This window comes from Canis lupus, chromosome 16, assembly GCF_011100685.1.
Source record: "Canis lupus familiaris isolate Mischka breed German Shepherd chromosome 16, alternate assembly UU_Cfam_GSD_1.0, whole genome shotgun sequence".
NCBI lineage: Eukaryota > Metazoa > Chordata > Mammalia > Carnivora > Canidae > Canis > Canis lupus.
Genome location: NC_049237.1, coordinates 30,112,197 through 30,138,469, shown reverse-complemented (window position 1 = coordinate 30,138,469; position 26,273 = coordinate 30,112,197). Strand labels below are relative to the sequence as shown.

Below are 26,273 nucleotides of genomic sequence, written 5' to 3'. Positions count from 1 at the left end.
TTAATTTCTTGTTTAATGTCTGTCTCTGGCTGTCTCTGCTAGCATATATGCTGTGGGAGGGCTGAAATGGTGTGTATCAAGTTCACTGATGCACCCACTGCCTGGCATAGTGTCTAGCCTATGGTCCACAGCAAGAATGAATGAAGGAGACTATTGCATATGTACTGAAAACCTGAAGGTAAATTAGGAGGCCTACCTACCAAAGCAGGGTTTTGGTTTTTTTTTTAAGATTTTATTTATTTATTCATGATAGACACACACAGAGAGAGAGAGAGAGAGAGAGGCAGAGACACAGGCAGAGGGAGAAGCAGGCTCCATGCAGGGAGCCCGATGGGACTCCAGGATCATGCCCTGGGCCAAAGGCAGGCGCTAAACCACTGAGCTATCCAGGAATCCCCCCCAAGCAGGTTTTTAATGCAGATGTACCTACTTTTATTTGAAAATAGATGCATTCTATAAAAATATAATCATTACATTTCAAGGAGGCCAGCTCTCATATATTAGAAAATATATATAAAAGATAGAGACCATTCACTCCATTCTGTTTTATCTCATGTAGCAATTTATTCAAACATTTACTTGCCATTTAAAATATTCTTTGGGCTTTTTAATGTATGCTTACTATTCCGTTATGTGACTGTGCCAAAAGATATTAACCATTATTATATTATCGTCTGCTTGTTTATTTATTTATTTATTTGAAGATTTCATCTATTTGTGTGTGTGTGTGTGAGAGAGAGAGAGAGAGAGAAAGAGCACCAGAAGGGGAAGTGGCAGAGGGAGAAGCAGATGCCCTGCTGAGCGGGGAGTCTGATAGGATCCTGGGACTCTGGGATCATGGGATCATGATCTGAGCAGAAGGCAGATGTTTAATTGACTGAGCCACCCATGTCCCCCCGGTGTAATTACATATTTTGATTGTTAGCAGTTGTTCAGCATTATAAGTGATGATTTGAACAATCTTGCCATACCACATTTTTCTAGGTATTTCTCTCATCTTTTTCTTAGAAAATTTTAGAAGTAAATTTCTTGAATTATGTAAATGAACTCTTTTAAATAATAGCTTTATTAAGATATAATCCATGGTACCTTGCAATCAGTTGATCTATTTAAAGTCTATAGTTTATTAGTTTTTAGTTATGTTCTTAGAGTTGTACAGCCATCATCAGAGTCTATATTAGAATACTCCCATCACACCAGAAAATAAAACCATTCCCATTAATCGTGATATCCCCCCACCCCCTACCCCTCTCCCTGTAGTGCGAGGCAATCACTAATCTTTCCTGCTCTCTGGACTTGCCAATTCTCGACATTTCACATAAATGGAATCATCATACAATATGTGGTCTTTTTTTGTCCAGCTTCTTTCACTGAGCATATTATTTTCAAGATTCATCCGTGTTGTAGTATGTACTTCAGTATTTTATTTCATTTTATTGCCAAATAACATCCCAAGGTATGGATATACCACATATTTATTTATTTGTTAGAAAGTGAATGTAAAAATGAACTTGTAGAGTGATTTTGACACATCTTCTAGCTTGCTCTTCATGTTGACCCATTTTCACTTCATCTAGCTGTGTTGATGACTATCTAGTTTGCCACATTCTTTCTCTTTGAAAAAATTAATTTTACTTATTTATGTGAAAGAGAGAAAGAGAGCATGAGTAGAGGGAGGAACAGACTCCGTGCTGAGCAGGAAGCCTAACACCGGGCTCCATCCCAGGGCCCTGAGATCAGGACCTGAGCCAAAGGCAGATAGATGCTTAACTGACTGAGCCACCAGGCACCCCTCCACACTCTTTCTAACACCAGGGATTAGTATTTAATAAAACAAACAAAACAAAGCCTATTTGGAAAAGTAAAGAGACCTATTGATGCTTTTTAAATGAGCCTTTCTTTAATAATTAGTGCTATAGGGCCTTCTAATTATCTTTATTAGTCAGTTATGTCTCTTCTTTTGTAAATTTTGCTTAAATACCCCTTTGCCATTTTATTATAGGATATTTATCTTTCCCACTTTGTTTTAAAAGTACCCTTTATGTATTACGGCTGTCAAACCTCTGCCTATAATGTTGCTTGTAATGTTTGAGATGAAACAATTTAATTTTAACAGTATCTACCAAACATTTTCTACCAAAACAATTATCTGCCAATCATTTCCTGCAGCATTCTTCCTTGAATTTTGTTTAGGAGGGCCTTTCCCCATCCTAAGATCCAATACGTATTTTATTACGGCTGTGGTTTTACCATATACTTAACTTTTCATTTGAGTCTCTTTGAAGAATGCTCTGAAATTTTATTACATATATATATATATCTGATTTATGAAAAAGCCAGCGCCTTTTAATCATCACAGCTTTATACTAGGATTAGTAATATTTGTGACCTTTATTAGGCTGTGTTATGTACCCTGCTCTTGAAAGGATTTTATACATATTAACAATTAATGCTCAAACTATTTGTAATAGAAATTATTATCCTCATTTTACAGATGAGGAACCTGAGGCAGAGAGAGATAAAGACGCTTATCGAATCAAGGTTCTAGTAGGTGGCAGACCCAGCATTCAGACAGATGCTCAGTCTCTGGCCCCACCCTCTTCAACACTGTACAATCTCTCCTAGTGGAAGTCTGGGACAAATGACCTGAGAGTTTAAACCCTTATCCTTAATTATCATGCATGGTTATAATGTGTTATGCATTTCTGTTTCCAGCATTCTTGGATACTTTCATGAATATTCCTTACTATATTATATAAACATTTTAGATGTAAACATTTTAAGGTGGTTTTTATTGGCCACTGCCAGATTTTTGGAAACCACAACTTTCAAATACTTAATCCCTTACTTTGAGCCTCATTTAAAAAGGTAATGTTTTCAGGAAGATATGCAGCTGATAATAATCTCTCTTGGCCCTGTTGTGTCTGAGATGATATTGTTAGTTTGCTCACGTATAATTACTTGTTTGGGAACAAAATTTCAGTGCCCATGCTTTTTTTTCCCCTCAAAAATAGATAGATATGATTAATTATACTCTGGTATATGCTAATATAGGAAAACGTTTTAGTCATAGCCTGATTTTTGTTTGCCAGTTACTTCTTTTAAAAAAAAATCATTTATGTAGCTTTATTGAGATACAGCTGACAAATTACATTACATAACTTTTGATTTATTATGATTTGATATATGTTATTATAGTGGAATGATTACCACAATAAGGTTAGTTAACATATCCATCACCTCCCATAGCTACATTTCCCTCCCTCCCTCCCTCCCTCCTCTCTTTCTTTCTTTTTCTTTCTTTCTTTCTTTCTTTCTTTCTTTCTTTCTTTCTTTCTTTCTTTCTTTCTTTCTTTCTTTCTTTCTTCTTTCTCTTTCTTCTTTCTTTCTTTCTTTCTTTCTTTCTTTCTTTCTTTCTTTCTTTTTCTTTCTTTCTTTCTTTTTTGTAAGAACATTTAAAATTGTTCTCTCAGTAATTTTCAAGTGTCCAGTATAGCACTGTTAACTATATTTACCATGTTGTATGTTAGGGCCCTAGAACTTACTCATCTTGTAACTGGAAGTTGGACCCTTTGACCTCTATCTTACATTTCCTCACTCCCCAGCCCCTGACAACCACTGATCTATTCCTTGTTTTTGATTTCAGCTTTTTTGTATTCCATATTATACAATATTTGTCTTAGTGTAATGCCCCCCTTGAGGTCCATCTGTGTAGTCATAAATGGCTGGACCTTTTTTTCTTTTTTAAGGCAGAATAGCACTCCATTGTGTGTGTGTATATATACTCGCAACTCCATCCATTCATCTGTTGATGTACACTTACGTTGTTTCCATATTTTTGTGAGTAATGTTGCAATGAGCATAGGGTGTCAACATCATTTCAAGATAGTTATTTTATTTCCTTTACATATATATATATGAATATATATATACATATATATATGAATATATATATATATACATATATATGTTTTAGCTAAAAGTTTTAATGTGTTCCCAAATGCATTTCATATGACAATCTTACATAAATGTTCCAAAACACATGGCTATTACCCGGTTTTACTTGTCACTAGTTGGCTAAGGCTTAAAGCAGAGAAGTGTGACCAGATCTGCTGGGAGAGCCTTTGGTGTCTTCCCATGGCTCAGGCTCGGGGTGCACGCAACCCACCCAAGGTGTGGGCGGCACAGCTGTGGAGTCGAGGCCTTCCCCTCACCCCCTGAGGGTGGTGCTGGGCACTTTCCTTGGAAATCCCTCAGAGCCCTGTGCACAGGCCCTTTCTTCGAAGGCTATCCCAGGTGGCTCTAGACCGTGTTCCAAGGTAGGGGTGGGCATGGCACCCACTCGGGTGTGTGCTGCGAGTGTGGGAGATGGTTGGTTACCTGGAACCCGTCCCCTTGCCCCCTCCTCAGAAGGCCCTGTATATATGTATACACACACACACACACACACACACACACACACACATATCCAGGAACAGGATTGCTGCAGGCTATGATAATTCTGTGTTTAATTTTTTGAGCAAGCTCTGTATTGTTTTCTACAGTGGCTGTGCCAATTTACATTCCCACCAACAGTGCACGAGGGTTCCCTTTTCTCCAAATTCTTGTCAACACTTATCTCTTGTCTTCTGGGTGACAGCAGTTCTAACAAGAGTGAAGTGATATTTCACTGTGGATTTGATTTTCATTTATCTGATTATTAATGCTGTTGAGCACCTTTTCACATGACTGTTAGCCATTTGAATGTCTCTTTTTGGAAAAATGTTTATCTGAGTCCTTTGCCTGTTTTTTTAAGTGGACTGTTTATTGTTTTGTTTTTGAGTCGAATGGATTCTTTGTATATTTTGGAAATTAGCCCCTTATCAGACATATGGTTTGCAGATAGTTTCTACCATTCAGTAAGTCGCCTTTTTACTTTGTTGATCATTTCTTTCACTGGACAAAATTGTTTTAAATTTGATACGGTATTGTTTTTGCTGTTATTCCTTGTGTTTTTGTTGTCACATTCAAAAAGTTGTTGTCAAGGCCCTTGTCAAGAAGCTTTTCTCCTAGGTTTTCTTTTAGTTATGGTTTCAGGTCATACATTTAAGTCTTTAATCCATTTCTTTTTAAAAAAAAGATTTTATTTATTTATTTGAGACACAGAGGGCGCATGAGCGAGCATGAGTGGTGGGGAGCAGCAGAGGGAGAGGGAGAAGCAGACTCCCTGCTGAGCAGGGAGCCTGACATGGGGCTTCATCCCAGGACCCTGAGATCATGACCTGAGCAGAATGTAGGCGCTTAACAGACTGAGCTACCCTGGCGCTCCAAACTCTTAAACCATTTTGAGTTAATTTTTGTGAATGTTAAAAGGTAGTAGTCCAATTTAATTCTTTTGCATGTGGTTATCCAATTTTCCTGCTACCTGTTATTGAAGAGATATTCTTTCCTTATTTAGTATAATTGGCTCTCAATTCTTTTCCTTTGCTGTGTATCTCTTTCTGTGCTGATACTATATTGTTTTGATTACTATAGCTTTGTAGTGTAATTTGAAATCAGAAAGTGTGATGTTTCTAGCTTTGTTCTTTGTTCTTTTTTTTTTTTTTTTTCTCAAAGATTGCTTTGGCTCATCAATGTGTTTTGTGATTCCATGTGATTTTAGGATTGTTTTTTTCTATTTCTGTGAAAAATGCCATTGGAACTTTTATAGGGGTTGCACTGAATCTATTGATGGTTTTGGATAGTATAGAAATGCTAACAATGAAAAAAAAAAAGAAATGCTAACAATGTTAATTCTTCTAGTCTATAATATTGTTAGTTGTTTTTTTATTTACTCCAAAGATAATTATAAAATTGTGTTTATGATTTTCTTAATTTTGTTAAAATTCAAAATTTCAACTATGATGTATTTAGGATCTTTCTTTTTTTTATTTTTAAGACTATTTTGCATGTATCCAGTGAGCTCTTTTACAAACTCAAGACTTTTTTACAATTTAAAGAATTATTATCATTATTAAGCAGATTATTATGTGTTTTCTTTCAGCTTGTTTCCTTTTGAAATTCCTATTATATTTAATGCTATATTTCTTTATCTCAGTGTTATCTTTTGTTATTTATTTTATCTTCCTGGAAAATGTATTGCCATTTTATCATTTTTCTCTTAGCTCTTTCATTCAACATATATTTATTTATTTCAATTTTTTAAAAGATTTTATTTATTTATTCATGAGAGACAGACAGACAGAGAGAGAAAGAGACAGAGGCAGAGACATAGCAGAAGGAGGCTTCATGCAGGGAGCCTGATGTGGGACTTGATCCTGGGACTCCAGGATCACTCCCTGAGCTGAAGGCGGAATGCTTAACTGCTGAGCCAACCAGGCATCCCTCAACATAAACACATGGTCTGTATCAGATGTTAAGTATTGGGAATATGGGAATATGGGCATTGGGAACATGTGGGTGGCCATGTCAAAAATAAATCCCCCCCTTCATAGAATTGACGATCTCGTGAGGAAGGCAAATAGGCAGCAAGCAATCATAAGAGTCCTGCTAGAGGAACTTTCTTAAAATGGGCTTTGTTCATTATGAAGCTATTATTTCTTGCCTCTAAAACCACTGGTCTATAGTTTGTAAATCTGTGGATGGAGACTTCTTTGCTAGACCCTGGCTCCCTGTAAGGTTCCACCAGTGGTAGGTGCCAGAGGGGACTGGTGACTGACAGGTGCAAGAGGGAGAAAGACTACTTCTTGTTAATTTTCTTTCCAGGTCAGTATCACCACTCCCACCCCCACCTCCACCCCTGAGAGTTTCTTCATCCTAGAAGTGGCAGTTGCTTCTGGTTTCTAGGTTATTATTTTTCTAAAGTACTTCCAGAACCAACTTTGTTAGGCCACACAGAGGTCAGCACCAGGCTGATGGTCAGTCTTTCTTCAGAGATCTGGGTCCTTCTTCCAAGTTCCAGAGGTGCCAGCACCAATACCCAGTGTCTCACAGCTCTATTACTCCAACTTTTTCCCCCTTTGTCCTTTTAATTTTCCTGCCTGGATCCTGCCTGGATCCTCCCTTAGTTTAATTTTCTGCAGTATTCAGGATGCTGTTTACAGTCTTCATGATATGTGTATTTCTAACTCAGCACTTATGTTGTGTTTTTTTCCCTCCTGCATAGTGGCAGTTTTCTTGATCTCAGATGTTATCCTATTTATAACTCCCTACTCTAGATTCTCAGTTGCTATTTCCTTTTGAATTTAAAGAACCTAAATTAGAAGCTATCCAAAAATGCCTCTTGTTTCTTGTCTTAGAGGAAGCCACTTAATCTCAGTTCTATGGTTTGCCTCCTTTATTTGTAGAAGAATTCTTTTTATATGGTGGGGGATGTTTTCTCTACTATTGGAAGTTGCATGGGTTCCTATGTGAATTTTTCAAGCCTTGGAACTAACATAGGCGATAAAAGTACTTACTTAGTTTTGCCAATTCAGAAACTTAATTAGGCTGGGTGGACCTATGGTGAGAATCAGAGGTAGAACTGGACGCATATAACTCTGTGTCTAAGAGTTTATTTCCATGGTTTTCATTACATTTAGTAGCTATCTGGAATTTTTCTGGTCTGTTTGCCCCTCTTGGGAATCAGAAATGCCAGAGTTCCCACCATGAGCCTCTAGTATAGGCCAAGATGCGATGATAATTGTGTTTCTCCCTTGGTGTGGTATCTGGTGCATGGCCAGCTGACTTTTAGGAGTTGGATCTTGATACATGACAGCATACTTTTTCCCTGACCTCCCACTCCATTGCCAATTAATCTTTTGTCTTTGTATTTACATACTGAGGAGTTTGTTGTTGTTGTTGTTGTTGTTGTTTTTTAAAAATTTTATTTATCCACCCATGAGGGACACAGAGACAGAGAGAGGCAGAGAGAGAAGCAGGCTCCATGCAGGGAGCCCAACGTGGGACTCGATCCCGGGTCTCCAGGATCACGCCCTGTGCCAAAGGCGGCGCTAAACTGCTGAGCCACCAGGGCTGCCCATACTGAGGAGTTTTAACATGATTCTTGTCAGAACCATTCCAATGGTGATTTCCAATGTCAATGGGGAAGAGCATGAGGTTGGTTAGGTCCCTGGCTGGATATGATCTACTAGAACTTTCTCAAAATTTCTTGACAATATTTTTTTCCTGTATCAGAAAGGTGTCAATACAGGGTTTCCTTTTTTATAAACCTATTTCATTGAGCAGTTGGGAATGGAGGGGGAAAATGATTTCACTCTAGTTTTCTTTTCACCTGCCACTGTATTAACATAGTGGAGTGCAGAACTAACCATAAATTATGCATTTTGCTACCTTTTCCATTTCTCCTGAGCAAAGAAAGGGAATAGGAATGAAAGATAGAATAGAGATTCCTACCATCCGTTTTCTGTGCTTCATCTGGTTGAATACAGATTATTTGGTGCTGTCAAAGCTGCAACCATTATTTAGCAGCATAAAGCGAGGCTTCATTTAGGAAACAAAACAATCAAGGAAAACAAAATGGCGAACAAACCAAACAAAATTGGCCACGAAAACTCAACCCTTTCCATTAGCAAAGTGAATGTTGGCAAAACTCGTGTTAGAGTCACTCACACTGTATGCTAGATTAATTTCAATACGGTCCCAATGAATAAATGAATCCTATGGAGGAGGGATTTTTTTTGACTCACAGATTCCTTGTGGGAGAGCAAAGGAAACCCTGTGGCCAAATTGTGCAGGAAGTGGGAGAGTTTTCATTCTGATATTTACTCACAGTTCCTCACTCACAGTTTTATCCTAGGTCAGGTAACCCTCATCACATTTGCAGTCAGAAATTCCAAATCCTAAGGGCTCTGGAAGCTTATGGATCTTGAAAGAAGGAAGCTAGCTTTAGGATTTAGGGGACAGCAGAGAAATGAGAAGAAGGATCCTGCCCCCTGTCTGCTATGCAAGTCCTTCTAAGATCTTTTGCCTCATATATACTCATCAAGATCCCTGAATATATAGCACTACTGACAAAAGACATCGGTTGCCCCTGGGAGGGAAAACATTAAGAGTAGAATTCAGAAGAAAGTGAATACATGGATTGCTCTGCTTGTTATTCATCCAGTGTTTCTGACTTGCTAAAAGCAAGTTTAATGTATTTATACAATTTGTAAAGATGTAACTGATTCTGGAGCTCTGCTCTTTACAGAGAACATATTTCATGTTATTGTAAGCACTAAAGAAAATTAAATCAATAAATCCACAGCCTGTAATTTGAGATACTCAATTGAAGAAAAATACATTGTCTGGGAGGGAGGGGGAATCATTTACATTGAGAAAGACTTGTAAAGCTATCTTTGCTCTACTATCCCAGGATTTCAAGTGACAGCAAGAGTGAAGCCTGTGCTGTAAAATTATCAGAGTGTTGTTGTGACACCTCAAAAGAAGCAGAGGCCAACTCCCACTCTGGTTCTTGAAGCATCCACTCAAGTGGAAAGCCATGCAGCGAAGCTTGTTCTCTCTGAACTATCTGTGTGTCCTTTTCCCGAAGAAAGTTTGGCTGGTGAGCCAGCAGAGCCTGGATGTCAGGATGCTCAGGGAATTTTTCCCCCTCGCTGCATTGATGATCTCCGTGACCACTGGCAAGCCAATTAACCTCTCCAAACATCACCCTTCCATGTGTAAAAGGTTAATAGTGCAGCTTGTTTGCAAAGTGCCTCGAGCCTTCCATGAAGGGCACTATGCAGATACCCAGCATCACTGTTTGACTGGAGGGCGTTGTATTTTTTAATTATATGTTTGGTTGGATGAGTTATAGATTTTGTTGTGGTTGAATGTTGCCCCATTCTCCCTGGTTACACATAAAAGCCTAATAGGTAATCTCACTCTATTACCATCTTCTAGAGCCCTCTAGAGGGTTAAGGAAAAGGCAGAGGTTACAGATTAATAAGGCATTCTTTCGTTAATAATAATAAAAAAATTCACGTGCATCTCAACTGCATAATAGCTGTGCATAGCAATTTATCAGGCCAAGTGTTTCATCAGATGCTAAGCAGATTATGCTGGCACAGACTCAGGAAATGATGAGTTGTTTGTTGGTTTTCTTTCTGCTCTCCCACTAAATCTTTCATCCTTCACGGCAGGATAGAGTGTTAGGAAGTTCTTTGCAGGTTTATTTCACATGTGCTCGTGAATACTTGGGAAAACGGTTTTCTTCTGTAATTCCTGAAACCCAGTGACTTTTCTGTATTTATCTAAAATCTTTTTTTTTTTAATTTTTATTTATTTATGATAGTCACAGAGAGAGAGAGAGAGAGGCAGAGACATAGGCAGAAGGAGAAGCAGGCTCCATGCAGGCTCCATGCACCAGGAGCCTGACGTGGGATTCGATCCCGGGCCTCCAGGATCGTGCCCTGGGCCAAAGGCAGGCGCCAAACCGCTGCGCCACCCAGGGATCCCCTTTTCTGTATTTAGTTTGTGACATGAAGCTCGCTATCTTTTTCTTTTTTTTTTTTTTAAGCTCCCTAACTTATTGCATCTGGAACCAATGTGAATAATACTGGCCCTAGAGCAAGTTGTCACGTGGACCTCACACTCTCACACTCTTCTTTTTTTTTTTGTTTTTGTTTTTGTTTTTGTTTTTGTTTTAATTGCAGATCTACGGAAAAACTTTGAACAAGATCCACAGGGAAGGGAGGTTCCCATCGAAGGCATGATAGTGCTACACTGCCGACCGCCCGAGGGTGTCCCTGCTGCTGAGGTAAGGCCTGGGACCCAAGAAGGGGAACCAAGTCCTGCGTGATCCTGAGTGAGGTAAAAGAGCCTGTGTGTGGTGTTCTTGCTGTCTGAACCCATTTGCCAAAGATGATGAAGAAATTGTGGAGGAAATAATTTGGAAGAGGAAATTGTCTCTCGTCTACTTGGTTGGTGACATAAAGCTCTTGCGAGGTAGCCTGAGTAGGATTTGGTCTGTTGTCTTAATTTTGGTGACCTCAGATGACACAGGTGGTATCCTTTGTGTCCTCAGTCACCTTGGACACTGTGATATGCACACTGGGTCATGAATCAACCTGAGCTCTAACAGGCAGAGCCACGTGAAAAAGCCCAAAGAGAAGGAGATCAGCCCCTAGAGCCAAGTGTCACTGATGTTTGTACTTATAGTCTTTCTTTAGTAATGGAACAGACATTCACTGAGCATTTATTGTGCTGTAGGCATTGTGCCGGCATGGGGAATATAAAAAGTGATGAAGCCACAGGTCTCCTTCCCAGTGGGAGTCTAAAATCCAGAGTCACTGTGGTTTTTGCTCCTTGCATGTTTTCTAGAACTCCTACCATGCTATTAGAATATGGTTGTCAGTGATGACCTATGGTGGTGATAGAGAAACCTTCCTAAATCTTTCATTCACTCTTAAAAGATGTTCTGATAGATGAGTAATACAGTTAGAAAGGCAATATTAGGGGTAGAGGCAAGCTAGGAAGTACCAGGAATGCTTAGTAGAATGATGAGTTTTATAAATGTAGGCCTGAGGTGAGCAGTAGATAGTCCAGTTGTGACTCTTCTGTGGGAAGCTAGAAAACTGTCCTCAGAGCTATGGTTTGTTTATTCACTGAGAAGTAGATATTTAAAAAGGGGGGGAGGGGGAAAGAAAGAGCCTTTGCATCATATTTTTCGCTAAAATTGCTGTGGGATTTTGCAATTGGAAGGACAAAGGAATGAGAAAATAAAGGGAAATGAAAAAACACACACACTTGCATGTTTAGACAGAAAGCATGCTGGGTGGACACTATTCAAAGCTCAAGTGGTTCACAGAAATGAAGTAAACGGACTTGAAAATTAAAGTGAACATTCCATGCATGATAGGAAATGATTAGAAAGGAAAATGCTTATTTTTAGATTTTCATTTAATGTGAAACAAAGATTTTTGATCTTCTTTTGCCACCTTCTTGTTCCTTCGAGAGTGTGCTCTGGTGTCCAGAGCAGGATGACAGGCAGCGGGACGCTAAGTGCACAGGTGAATGTGTCACTCCCATTCGCGACTGCCTCTGTGCTCCCAGGACTCTAACTTGAGTGTCAGCAGTTTGCTACAGGCACCATCTACCCCTCAAAATCCTGATTTGCAGATGTCTGTGTGGACATGACATCTGGGGGGGACCCTCTAACTCAGTGCACTTCTCATTTTCCCATTGGTATCATATGACCCTTTTATTTTAACCATGTGTACGTTATTAGAAATAAATTTCAGAGCCAGCCTGGCTGATTTTAAATAGAGGGCCATTGCCAGGAGCAGCCAGGACTGCAGGATGGTTTAAAACAGCAATCCGGAGCTGAGAGTGGAGGAAAGCTGTGTTTTGTACATTTTGTATCATAGGATGGATATGGAGTGTGTTCCAGCTACATCGTGAGTTAATGGGCTCTTGTGGGGCCCTGACAAGCATTTAACGCATCATCATAATGCGAGGAGGCATCCCAATTCCAAACACTTGAGTTACCTTGGAATCATGAGTCAGATACTACCCATATCCACACGCCAATATTTACAGCTCTTCTAGCATGCAATAGGTCACACAGTCGTTATTACCACCGACATCTGTATTTTTGCTGAAGGGAGGGCAGAATGGCAGAAGAAGGCTGAGAGAGAGGAGGACAGGATGGGGAAGGAAAGGGAGAATGTGCATACCCTTCCAAAAGGGGGCTCCCTGGGTAGAGATGTCTGACAGCGCCTGTCACCCGCTCTTCGGACCTCCACGAGTGCACTGCTGTGCCTTCTGACATCACCGTTGGGTGAGGATCCTGCAGCGTTCACGACTCTCCAGGGTGGCAGTCGTTGGGAACTCTGCTTGGAAATCGGTCAGTTATATAAGAATCGTCATTGTAAAATAGCTCCTGCTATCTTCTTTGAGCAGGGATGCTTCCCTTTCCACCATGTAGTTCCCTTCCTGCCACCTGCTGTGGAACCTTGGGGTCATCACTGGAAGGAGCTGTGCCTGGTGGCGCCATGGGTTTTGTCCTGCAGTGACATATGAGGTCTCCTCTGTTGGCACACTGAAGACCTGTACAATTGTCTTCTCTCTGTGAAGTAGTTTCCTTGGCAACTAATTCACCTGTATGACCACGGAAGGCGGTTTGCATAAGCATAGGAAGAGCTACCATGTATGGAATGTCCCCATGTGCTGGGCACCGTGTTCAGTGCCTTCTCTGTGTTATTTCATGTGATTTGCAAAAGAGATGCTAGAAAATTAAATGTGTTTTCATGTCCTTCTTATAGGAACTTGTCTAAGCTCTCAGATCAGTAGGAAGCCAATCTAACCTTAAAGCTCAGATCTTTTTTTTTTTCCTTCTCTAATATTTCTTGTTGGTTTTTAATGAGCCTGTGGGTTCAGTGAGTCTCCCTAAAGCTTTTTGAAGCTAGAGAGCCCCTAGGCCAGGGGTAACCTCTCTGTTTGTTATGCTGCCAGACTTTCTTTCCATCCTTAGAAATGGAGTTTTAGATTGAAATTTCTTCTAGCTAATATAGCAATCCCAAACCTTCTGCAAATTGTGTTCTTTCGTTTGAGATAGGTCATCTGGTGGTGAAACAAAGAATAGTGAAATGGAGAAATGGAGGCTTTGGATGCTCAAGGGGTCAAGGAGTCTAGAGAAGGATGTCTGTGGAGGCTCTGAGCTCCCAAGGGCCAGGAGCGTGGGTTTGATGCTGTCCTAGGAAATAGGAAAGTACAATGTCCAGAGTTACAGGGAGGAGGCCAAGGAGGAGGAGAAAAGTGGATGTATGAAAGGGTAATCTCTACCCTCATTACAGTTTTTCCTTTATCTGGCATTGGCCATGACAGATCTCATTGTCACGAAGGGTCAAACCCTGACTAGCACTTCCCAGTGCTGTGACCTATTAGCAGTTTACTAGCCACCCTAAACCTCAGATTCCTCATCCAAAAATAGGAAGCATATTTTCCTTGTAGGATTGCTAGGAGACAAAGAAAGAAAAAAGCCAGGGAATATGCAAAACAGTTTTTGGTACTAAATACATAGTAGAGATTATTGTGGTTTTTCTTCTTCCTCCTTATCCTAGTCTTTTATAAAGCTTCACAAACCTTTGGTTCTCAGAGATGAGGTGAAGGCTCCATTGTAGCTGGAGGACCAGATTAAAACTGAGACTTGTACAATATCTGACACATTTTCAGCCCCATGAAAAGCAGGGCGCTGCTAAGACCATCCCTCCATACCCCACACTACCAATGAGCTCTGCCTTTCCCACCTGAGCCCTCTATTCTTACTTTGCAAGCTCATCAAAAGACAGACACACTCTCCACCTCCCTCTCTTTTAATCTATCACATGGAGGAAATAAATGGTTATTGACAGAAGCTGGTGACTATCAATGTTTGTTCACCTCGCTTACCCCATTGCAGAGTCTAATGTATGGTACCAGGAGTAGTAAAACACTTTCTGAAAAGTAGCATATGAACTTGAAGATTCTCACAGACTCATTTACACACTGATTTGGATGAAATAATAATAGGTCACACGCTCTTTGCAAAACCTGATATGTGAACAGATGATAATCCGAGTTTTTCTAAACACCGTGAGCTCATCCTTTAGCTGGATGTATTAGAGCATTTTGGTCACTGCAGTTGCTTCTCACCTTGACCTTGGGACATTTCTAACTAAAGATAGCGACTTTAGTGTTTGACACTTGTTGTTTAGCTAAAACCAATTTGCTCTTTTCAAAACAATTCATTATCCCACACCGCACTTTTTTATACTCCCCAATTAAATGGAAAATCTATCTTTCATAAAAGTTAGAAATTATGTCCAATGAAAAGCCGACATTTTAATGGTTTTCCACAGATTAAAATTGTAGAGTTCTCAATAAACCCTGATTTACTGATGTTGGCTATAAAACGGTTATTGCTGTTAATAAAGCCTGTAAATCTTAACAGGTTATATTTGCCTTGGACAATAAAACTTGCCATAAAGGCTTAGTGTCTAAGGCTAATTCTGCTCACATCAAGGTAAACAGCCTACTCAAAATAATTCAATGTCTTTGAGAATTAAGGCCCCAAAGCTAAGCAACTGACAGATTCTAGCCTTGAGCCAGTGCATGCCAGGCACTATTCTTGTTTTTATCTCACCAAGGAGTCAAGACAGTGCTGGAATTAGACAATTCAAGAAGATCGGGGGCCCTAGTCAGTGCATTGTGGGGTAAGGAGGAGGTTCCCTTCTTTCTGCTGGGCACCAAATCGGTTTTATCATTGACTGATCACTAGGTTGCAATGCTTGTATAACAAGGGGAGGTTCCAAGAGTGGAATGAAAGAATGAATATTTGCTGTTTCAAAGAGTGTGTCAGAGCTTAGACAAGTATAAGAAGCCAAATTATTGGTGGGGGGTTGGAGGGGAGAGAGGGGGCAGGGATGTGGGGGCAGGGGAGTCTTTCCTTTCCAGATGCCCAAGTGGATAGCAAAGATATCTTAAGAAGCTCTATTAATCTTGGTCACTTGGTGGACCATTTGACATGGTTTCTAATGTATGTGAGATTTTCTTTTGTCTCCCTTATTCTAAGGTAAAAGCCAAAAAAAAAAAAAAAAAAAAAAGATTGTCTGGATACTACTAATATTTTGTAATCAAGTCCTTTCCTGCATACACAAGCCAGAGCAGAGTTTGTTGTTTGTGATCAGGAATCCACACTATTAACAATGCATCTACCACGTGGCCTTTGGAATAAAGCAAATCACTTTGAGCCAATGTTATGGGACATTAATATCTTTTTTATCTGCCAAATAAGGAGGGGCACTAGAAAACCCCTAAGGCCCCTTTCATATCTCTAGTTATTCCTGACGTATAAACAGTGAATCCACATACTATCTATGACTTGTTTTAATAATTCTGCCCAGACTGGTGCCAGACAGGTTTTGAGTCAAAAACCCTTTGCCCTCATCGCCTGTGAGGGTATTCTTAGTGAAAGGTTCATTTGTTTCAAATGTGTTCACTGGCATAAAACCCAGGAGAGAATCTTATGATATTGAACTGTTTAAGACAAGAATCACTAGACTATTGTGTTTAACCTCAATCAAACAGACTATGAAATGAGGACCTTATTTTAAAAATAAGACTCTTAATAATTCACTAGAGAAATGTTAAGTGAAGTGCCCAAGTTCTGAAGCAATGGACCTCAGGTATAAATAATTAATCTAATTTGGTGCAGCCAAAGCAGAGAGAATGTCTAATAGTCCAGATAAACTTTGCTTTGAGGAGACTGACAATGAGGACCTTTGCAGAAAGCCACGTTTGATTAGAATGTATAATATTGTAATAGAAACCTAATGGACTCTTAAGAAAAGAGAATGTTGAATTGGTTAAATACTAGTAATTAAGTGCCAGTAAATTACTTCTCTAAAAACATTTCTGCCAAAAAAAAAAAAAATTGCTATCGTAAGAGAGATGGGAAAATGAGGTTAATATAAGTTATTTAAAAAGTGGCTGTCTACAGCCCAAATACCCTCATCATTAAAACTGGTCCTTAAGTAAATCTTATTAACGTACTGACTTTTACCACATCCTCATCTGGGAGGCTGTGTTTCCTTACTGAGGAAGAAAAGGAGAGAAGACATTTGAAGTTCTTGATTTGTAATTCTTTTCTTTCTTTCTTTCTTTCCCCCCCCCCCCTTGTTTTGTATTCCTTGAGGGGTAAAACCTGGAAGATACAATTGCATTTCTTGAAGCCAAAGGCAGGGACCTACAATGAGATTGGAAAGGATGCCTAGTTGCTCGTCTTGCCTTCCTTTTCCTTTCTTTATTTCCCCCCTCTCCATCTCCTATGTTAGCTCCACACACTCAGTCTCTTTCTTACCAAGCACTACTCTGTTATTTCCAGTCCAATCTGTGTCTGCTCAATTTGTCTTTGCCTGGAATGCCCTTGACCTCTGACATCTCTGCAGGCCCTGGGAGGATCCATTTTAACACAGCCAGTTTCTGACTTCTACCCCAGCCATCCCAGTTGACATGGAGCTCTCTTTCCAAGAGACTCCTAATCTGATTGGTGTGGACTGCTCAGGGAAGGGCAGCATTGTCTCCACACCTCTAAAGACTTTTATAGCATATTGCCTTGAACGTTTTGTTTTCTCTCCCCTACTCCCTTCCTCTGATCTGTCTTTAACTTTTCATGACTGTATGTCCTATTTCCTTAAGGTAATTCCCCTCAGGATAGGAGATGCAAATCATATATATAAATAAATATATTTATATATTATATATAATATAAATATATAAATCATATTTATAAATAAATATAGTGGATACCTGGCAAGTGTTTATGACTTAGTGGATGAATATTTACACATGGCTGTGTGGTACATCTAAGAATAAACTCTTTTTTTTTTTTTTTAAAGGAGGAGCAGGGAAGGACAGAGGGAGATGAAGAGAATCTTAAACGGACTCCACACTCAGCAAGGAGCCCAATGTGGAGCTCTATCTCATGACCTTAAGATCATGACTTAAGCCAAACCCTAGAGTTGAACACTTAACCCACTGAGCCACCCAGGCACCCACGAATAAACTCTTCAACTTAAGTTATCACCTTGAAATTTACATAGATTTTCGCATATATTGACTCATTGGATTCTTAAAGCTACAATTTGTAGATATGCCAATATAGCAGTACCTCTGTTATTTATTATTGAACTGTACTTGAAACACAATATTATATTGGTTTTAGGTATACAACATAGGGATTCAACATTTATGTACATTAGGAAGTGATGCTACCATAAGCCTAACTGCATCTGTCACCATACAGAGGTGTTACATATTATTAACTATATTCCCTGTCCTGGACATTGTATCCTTGTGCCTTACTGACTTTATAACTGGAATTGTGTACCTTCCTCCATTTGTTCACTCTCCCACCTGCATCCCCTCTGGCAAGCACCAGATTGCTCTCTGTACCTATGAGTCTCTTTCTCTTTTATTTGCTCATTTGTGGTTTTTTGTTTTGTTTTAGATTCCACATAAAAGTGAAATCATACAGTATTAGTCTTTCTCTATCTGACTTGTTTGGCTTTAGCATATTATCTTCTAGATCCATCCATGATATCACAAATGGCAAGGTTTCACTTTTTTTTACAGGCTGAGTAATATTCCATTATATATACTACATCTTTATCCATTAATCTATCAGTAGACGCTTAGGTTGTCATCTTATCTTGGCTATTGTGAGTAATGCTGCAATGAATATAGAGGTGCATATATCTTTTGAATTTCTTTTTGTCTTCTTTGGATAAATACCCAGAAGTGGTATTGCTGAGTCATATGTTAGTTCTGTTTTTAATTTTTTGAGGAACCTCCATGCTGTTTTTTCTAGTTGCTGCACCATTTTGCATTCCTGCCAACAGTATGTGAGGGATTCTCCACACCTTCACCAATACTTGTTATTTCTTGTCTTTTAAGTAATACCCATTCTAAGAGGGATGACATGATACCTCATTGTAGTTTTTTTTTTAATTTTTATTTATTTATGATAGTCACAGAGAGAGAGAGAGAGGCAGAGACATAGGCAGAGGGAGAAGCAGGCTCCATGCACCGGGAGCCTTATGTGGGATTCGATCCCGGGTCTCCAGGATCGCGCCCCGGGCCAAAGGCAGGCGCCAAACCGCTGCGCCACCCAGGGATCCCCTCATTGTAGTTTTGATTTGCATCTTCCTGATTATAAGTGGTGTGTAGTGTCTTTTCATGTGCGGGCATCTGTGTCTCCTTTGGAGAACTGCCTACTCAGGTCCTCTTATCAATTTATAGTTGGATTGCCTTTTTAAAAAATTTGTTTTGTTTGATGTTGAATTGTGTGAGTTCTCTATATATTTTGGATATGAACTCCTTATCAGTTATATTATTTGCAAACATGTTAGCCCATTCAGGAGGTTACCTTTCCATTTTGTTCAGTTTCCTCTGCTGTGCAAAAGCTCTTTAGTTTGATGTAGTCCCATTTGTTTATTTTTGCTTTTCTTGCCCTTGCTTGAGGAGACAGATCTAAAAATATATTGCTTAGACCGATGCCCAAGAGCTTACAACTTATGTTTATTATGGAAGTTTTATGGTTTCAGATCTTACATTCTGGTCGTTAATCCATTTTGAGTTTCTTTTTGTATATGGTATATGTAAACACTCCATCCTTTTGCATGTAGTTGTCCAGTTTTCCTAACACCATTTATTGAAGAGACTGTCTTTCTCTTATTGTATATTCTTGCCTCCTTGGACGAAGACCATGTAAGGTGGGGTTTACTTTTGGACTCTATTTTATTCCATTGATTTTTCTGACTGTTTTTGTGCAAGTATATGATACATTCAGCTTTGTTTTTCTTTCTTGAGGTGGCTTCAGCTGCTTGAGGCCTTTTGGGGTTCCATACAGATTTTAGGATTACTTATTCTAGTTCTGTGAAAAATGCCATTGCTATTTTCATAGGGATTGCATCAAATCTATAGATTGCCTTGAGTAGTATGGACATTTTAACAACATTAATTTTCCAATCCATGAGCATGGTATATTTTTCTATTTATTTGTATCATCTTCAATTTCTTTCATCAATGTCATAGTTATCAGAGTACAGGTCTTTCACCTCCTTGGTTAAACTCACTTCTAAGCATTATACTTGTTTTTGATTCAGTTGCAAATAAGACTACTTTCTTAATTTCTCTTTCTGAGAGTTCATTATTCAATGAATCTAATTATAGAGTCATTTATTCCAGATACAAATTAGTGCAGAAACTACTATATAGCTAACATTTATCGCATATGCACTCTATGCCAGGCACAGTTCATCACTGAATCCTCCCGACAGCTCTCTGAAGTAGATGCTAGTAATCTGCCAATTTCATAAGTAAGGAAACTGAGACACAGACAGGTTACATATTACTGGAGGACACAGTTACTAAATGATTGATTCAATAATTGAACCCAGATAACCTGGCTTCTGAGCCTATTCTCTTAAAAATCCACCCAACGAAGCTTCTTTATGTGTCAGATATTGCATGCTGAGTAGCAGCTGGGTAAGATACATGCCTGGCATTAAAGAGTCTACCATTTCGTTTCCTACATATACAGCTAAAAGTATTAAGGTAAGATAATGGCATTTATAAATATATATGAGTTCACACATGCAAGCCTACTGCTTTTCCTGCATGTTGTTGCGCATGTCTGGGATTACAGGCCTGAGCCTTATTGCTCTCCAATTGTAGTTAAACACCATCACTAGATGGCATTGGAATCTGCATTGTGTTCAAGTTCTGGAGATGGTTTTGCAGAGTGGCTTAGTGCCAGTGACAACTTTCAGTGGGCTTTGATGGGATGCAGAAACCCTACTAACAGAACATCCCTTTATCCTACTCTCCATTTTTTTTTCCTTGACAGGAAATTACATCCTTTTTCCCTTCAAAAATATAAAATTTGCATATTGTGTTTAAGGCTTCTCAAATTGGAAGAAGAAACAAATGGATCAAGAGGGAAGGTGGAAAAAAAAAAAGAGGGAAGGCGGTTTGGAGGAAAAATCAGAAGGCTAGCAATTAATCCATCAGTAGTAAAAAATTTAAAGAAAAACACATAAGGAAAGGAAATGTATGATTTCTAAATTAACCTAATGAAGGCGGAGAGCTATTTCTCTGTCCTGTGCCTTTTTTCACAGTTTAGCAGCAATAAACAGTCTTTATATCTTGAATTATGCAGAAGTAAAAGCAGTCTGGGAGGCCTCCACATAAAGAGCTGCGGTTCTGTAATTCAGCAGTAATGCTCCATGGGCATGAATCAAGAACTCCATCCCAATCCTGCTGAGACAGCATGGATTTTAATGTTTCTGTGAAGCATACCACACACCGTCCTGATTCACTTAGCAAATGCCTTTGTTTTGTATGCAGATCTTGTTAAAACAGAAACAAACAGCCACTGCATTATCGGCTTCTGTTGGTAGTCTTTTGCCATGATACCCATGTCCTGCCCACTGTGTGTAGAGTCTGTTCAGGAAGAAAGTGCCACCTTCTATAATGTCCTTTGTTTTTAGTTAACTGTGGGCAACTAGAAGGCACATCAGCAGCATGGGGAATTTTTCACATAACTGCTAGTAAAATAGAGCGTGCCCATTTCAGCTTCATGAGTTAGAGACCTGCAGACTAAGCACCTGCCTGCAGGTACTTTTGAGATACACCCAGCTGATCTTACTGCAGTTTCGCTTCAGTTCTAGAATTTGTGCCTGCTGAAAGAATCCTAGATGGCTTCTTTCATTGCACTGCACAGTGCTCAGACTTCTCCACTTTGTAAAATCTAAAGGAGCTGTGATCTCTCCCGTGGAGCCTCCTTAGATTCAGTGCAGTAAGTTACACTGAGGGAAAGAGAGGGACTTATTGAAACTCCCTGAGCTTTGGTTGGTATGAATTGCAGTGGCTCGCACACTACACATGACAGACGCACCACCCTAGCTTAGCAGCTGTGCGGCTCAAGTCCAGACATCACTCAGATTCACTTCGCTATATCAGTTAAGCTTCCAAAAAGAAAAGAAAAGTAAGGAAAGAAAAGAAAAGAAAAAGAAAAATAAATAATCCCCTGCCATGGTGAATTTTGGTTTAAATACAACTGAGTCGGGGATCCCTGGGTGGCGCAGCGGTTTGGCGCCTGCCTTTGGCCCAGGGCGCGATCCTGGAGACCCGGGATCGAATCCCACATCGGGCTCCCGGTGCATGGAGCCTGCTTCTCCCTCTGCCTCTCTCTCTGCCTCTCTCTCTCTCTCTCTCTCTGTACCTATCATAAAAAAAAAAAAAAAATACAACTGAGTCTTTCTTGACTCTGCTTTAGCTAAATTGGAACTGTCCCTTTAATTTTTGATATCGGTATTGACTTAGAGATTTGGCTATCAGTCCTTCCAACAGAATCTCTGTCGACATGTTTATTAATCGTGTGCAATATTCCTCACCCTCCGTGCTCTGCTAGCACTGGCTCCTGCTAGTTACAAGTGATGTTTTAAACCTTGATTTCTGTGTGCGGGAAGTGTCAGGCTGGCGATTCATGTGCTAGCTCAACAGTATCATTTGGAGATCACCTTCAAGAGGCAGTTCTGGCATGCCACTGCAAGGAAATCTGCGTAATACCCACCAAATTTGACAGGAGCAGTCACTCTAGGGCATCAATTATGTATGAAGCTAGGTGGTCAGTTTAATACTTCTTTTTAACATTGTCATCTATGCACTGCCTGAAATACCTTTGTTGCAAATCTGGGTATGTTTAGAAGTAAAGTATTATGTGGTAATGGACATCATACGTTTGCCTGGAAAAGAATTTGTCTCTTTCTTCATAGCCAGGGAACTCACATTCTCATTTTTAATTAAATAATTCAGATAATAGGCAGCATGTATTGGAAGTGTAGAGGGATAACAGTAAAAAGGATAACAAAGATAATGTGGAAAAGAAACCTCAAAGTAGAAATGGGAGCTAAAAATGATGGATTGTGTTTATATGACATTTCATTCAATGATGTGATTCAACCAGATAATAGACTCCCCCTATTAATGATCATCACAGCTATTTACCATATATCGAGGACTACATGCCAGGCTCTCTGCTGTCGTCACTACCATATGCCATCCTATTTCATTCTCTCAGCTGAATTGTCATTTCCATTTTATAGATCTGAAAACTGAGGCTTAGATGAAGTAACTTCCACAAAGTCCCTCAGATGGTAAGAGGCCAAGTTCTCTTTGATTACAAAGCCCAAATCTCGAGATAATCCAACACTGTGTCTTGTTTTTGACCATATGCCATGGACTTGGTAAGCAAGGAAGAAGAGACCCCAGAAGGGATATATCTGATTCTAATGTTGAATCCTTTCTATTATATCACCCTCTCCACCCATTGGTGTTGGGTCAGCTTTGTGGTTTCAAGTATCAGAGTATGACTTAAAGACAATTCATGGAAAGTCTCTTGTGTGGTCTAATACAGCTTTCACCTCTTACTACTTTAATAGATGGCTTCTTTGCCTCAAGGCATACAACGATAAATGAGAGATGGTCTTTATTCCTGACCACCATCCAATAAATGAGATAAAAGTGTAGATAACTCCCTAAGACAGTGTGCTACCTATAAGAATAACAATAATAACATAGAATTTGCATAATTGTGTCTATTGGCCAGAGTGGTCAACCAGGACTTCTCAAGATACAATTCCCATGTAGGTTTTTGAAGGATGGTTAAGAGATCATTACGGTGGGAAGTTACACAGAACGTTCGGGGAACAAGATCATCATGGTCAAAAGCACACGGCTATGAATCAGCATGGTTGGTCAGGACATACAGTTAGGTTTTTGTTTGTTTGTTTGTTTTTTGTTTTTTTTGTTTTTTTGTTTTCTTCTTTTTGAGAGAGGCTCGAGAACAAATGGAAGAATCACCGGAGTGAAAACTCTAGGTCATAGGGAGGGGTCAGATCAAAGGAAGCCTTGTTTGCCATCTTAAACTGATGTCTTGATTGTAAGTGGTGGGAAGCCACTGAAGGATTTGAACCAGACAAGTGAGACACCATATTTATGTGTTTGTCTGTTTTTTTCAGTGTCCATATTACTTTTTCATTCATGGACCCTTTCATGATATTGTAACAGGGAAGCCTGTAGAAAGTTTTAAATACACATATGTGTCTACGTCATTTTTGGAACTAACTTTTTCAAAGCTCCTTTATTTGTAAATAATTGGGAACTTGCAGAAAGGTCTCGAGAATGAGAACAGGAAATCCACAGCAGAAGCCTGCTTTCAACAGTGCCCTGCTGAGGGGCCTGACCACTGGCCCTGCCTCCCATGACCCCGGCTAGTATGGCAGGTCTCTCTTTCCAAAACCCTCCAGTCGTTTCTGCTGATGGGAGGAAGTGTAGGTAATGGAGACATTTGTGTTCAGTAGCCCCCAAGTACGATGGCCCGGACTCACTTCGTTCACACTACGCAGCTTACCTAATGGGTGCCTTCCCCTTCCCTGCTTCAGAGCAGAAGTAGCAGCTGAAGAGAGAGGTCAAAATCTCTATGTCGGTAGATGCCCCTGCACCTGCCCTTCGCGAACTCTGTATTCAGTGTGGGCTTCCTGAACTATTTGGCAAAGCCTTGAGGTGTCCTTCACCTCCTTTGTACTTGCTCTACATTCTCCTTGAAGCGTGCCGAGCTCCTTCTGTCTGCCAGTGACTTTGAGCCCATTAGAGGCACGTGCAGAGCTCCGGCTTTTCAGGCTGTCCTGTGTCGTTAGGGTATTTTGCTAAAGCCTGGGCTCGGGCAGACAAAGGACGGTAGAGTGTTGGCATTATTGTTTCCAGGAGGCAGGCTCTTTTCATCCAGATAATGTGGATATCCTCTCAAAGGTTCTTTGGAACTCGAGTCGTGGAAAGAGCTTTTGTTTTCGCTCAGATTACCTCTGCAACTCATCATGTGAAGTGAGTTTCTCCCCACATCCTCCCCTGCCCCATTGTCTCAATTACCCTTTGCATTTGCTTTCGCCCTGTACACATGTGTTCAGTTGGGCTTTATTCACTCAAGTCTCCTTGTGCTATTATGGCTTACCTTACCTCCTGCATTTAGAGTGCAGGAGCCATTATTCCTTTGATTTGCCTGCTTTCAAGTCTAAAATCTTCCTCTAAGTCACTTCTGTACTGGGGCCTAATCATGCTCTTATTACTGGGTTTTCATCCCTGAGTTTCCTGGTTTCTATTGACTTTCTGGCTCCCAGAAGCCACTGTGGGTTCCCGAGGCAATTGAGGACAGCATCTATCAAAAATAATTCCTTTCTCTTTTCTGGTACTGGTCACTCAGTACTTAATGCTGACTTGGACTCAGAGGAACATAGAACAGAGCAGAGTTCTCAGCTTCACCATCATTCACGTTTGGGGCCTGATACTCTTTTGTGGGGGGGGGGGCACTCTGTTCTGTGGGGGATATTTAGTAGTGTTCTTGGCCTCTCCCCATTAGACACCAGCAGCACCTCGACCCTCACACCTCATTTAGTGACAACCAAAAATGTCTCCAGACATTGCCAAATGCCAGTCCTAGTTGAGACACAGTCCTTGCTGTAGTTTAGAAACCTAAGATGCTATGCACCATGGTTAATCCACTGTTTGCCATAAGCATGTGTTCAGTAATTTTTTGTTGTTGTTGAGTTGAGCCCAGCATCAACAGATAGCTGTTAAGAGATGCCTGCTGGCTTGTGATTACATTGAGACAGTGGAAACCATGCCATATTCATCTCTATAGCCGCCCCTAGCATAGTACCTGGCATGTAATAGGCATTCAGAAAGTATATATCCAGGGAATGCTTGAAAGAAAAGAGTAGGCCAAGAGCTCCAGTGAAAATGATTGCTGGTTTTGCGATTAATCAGGAAATTACATGTATTGGGTGGTCATGAACCCCTCTGTGAAAGATGAGGTGAATATGTGTAAGAAGAGATGGACAGATAGATAAAGAGGAAATCAGTATGAGAAACCCAGTGAGTCAGGCAGGATTAAGTTCTATTCCCTAAAGAGTGGTCATTGTCTACGCTCTGCCTCTACTCCTCAGGTAGTCCAATTTGTTTCACATAAAAAAAAAAAAAAAAAAAAAAGGAAGAAGAAGCCACATCTCACAACTATAGACTGCATCTGTGGCCTTAAACTTGTCAAAAATGTATGCTATGAATGAATCCCTTCAGGCCACCACCCTAAAGATAAAGTCATCTCAAAGCAGACAGCCTGCTGGTGACCCCAAAGGTGAACTGCAGGGAAGAAAGACAACATGTTCCTGTAGATGTTCCTCAGACGCCACTATGGTGGTCCCTTCAAAGCTCAATATGTCCCCACTCATCCTATAGTTTGCTTGATATGACGGTAGAGGAAATGTGACATGTCGAAGGCAGGAGACTTGGGTCCCAGATCCTTCTCAGCTCATAAACTGGAAAGTCAAAATCCCCTTGGGGCTTCCTTAAATGGAGCTATTACCTTTCCTAATTGAAAGGCAAGGGATTAGGGGGGAGGGGAAGAGGTCCCGTAAAATCCAAGGATGGCATTATTTACTATCAGCCTATTATTTAAGAGGATGTATCTAGTAATCATAAGGCAGGTGTGGTTCGATCCAGGTCCCACTTTTTATTAACTGCATGATCTTGGGCTAATTATATAACCTTTCTGAACTTCAGGGTCTTCATATGTAAAATGGGATTAATTAATGATGCCTCATAAGGATACTGGGAAGATTGACTTAAATTAAATAATACCATTATAGCATTTACTTTAATTCTTAGCACATAGCACAGTAAATGGCTATTGTTATTGGTTATTGTAGCATTAGATA

General features: G+C 40.0%; 1 protein-coding gene across 9 annotated transcripts in view; it reads left to right on the top strand.

The window, feature by feature from the left end:
• The window catches only part of UNC5D (unc-5 netrin receptor D), a 529,465-nt gene that overhangs the window by 331,371 nt on the left and 171,821 nt on the right, over positions 1–26,273 (top strand). For all 9 annotated transcript variants that reach the window (XM_038560130.1, XM_038560132.1, XM_038560129.1 and 6 more), the window contains exon 4: positions 10,617–10,720. In XM_038560130.1, coding sequence (XP_038416058.1) covers positions 10,617–10,720 — 104 coding nt within the window. The remainder of the gene's footprint in view (positions 1–10,616; positions 10,721–26,273) is intronic.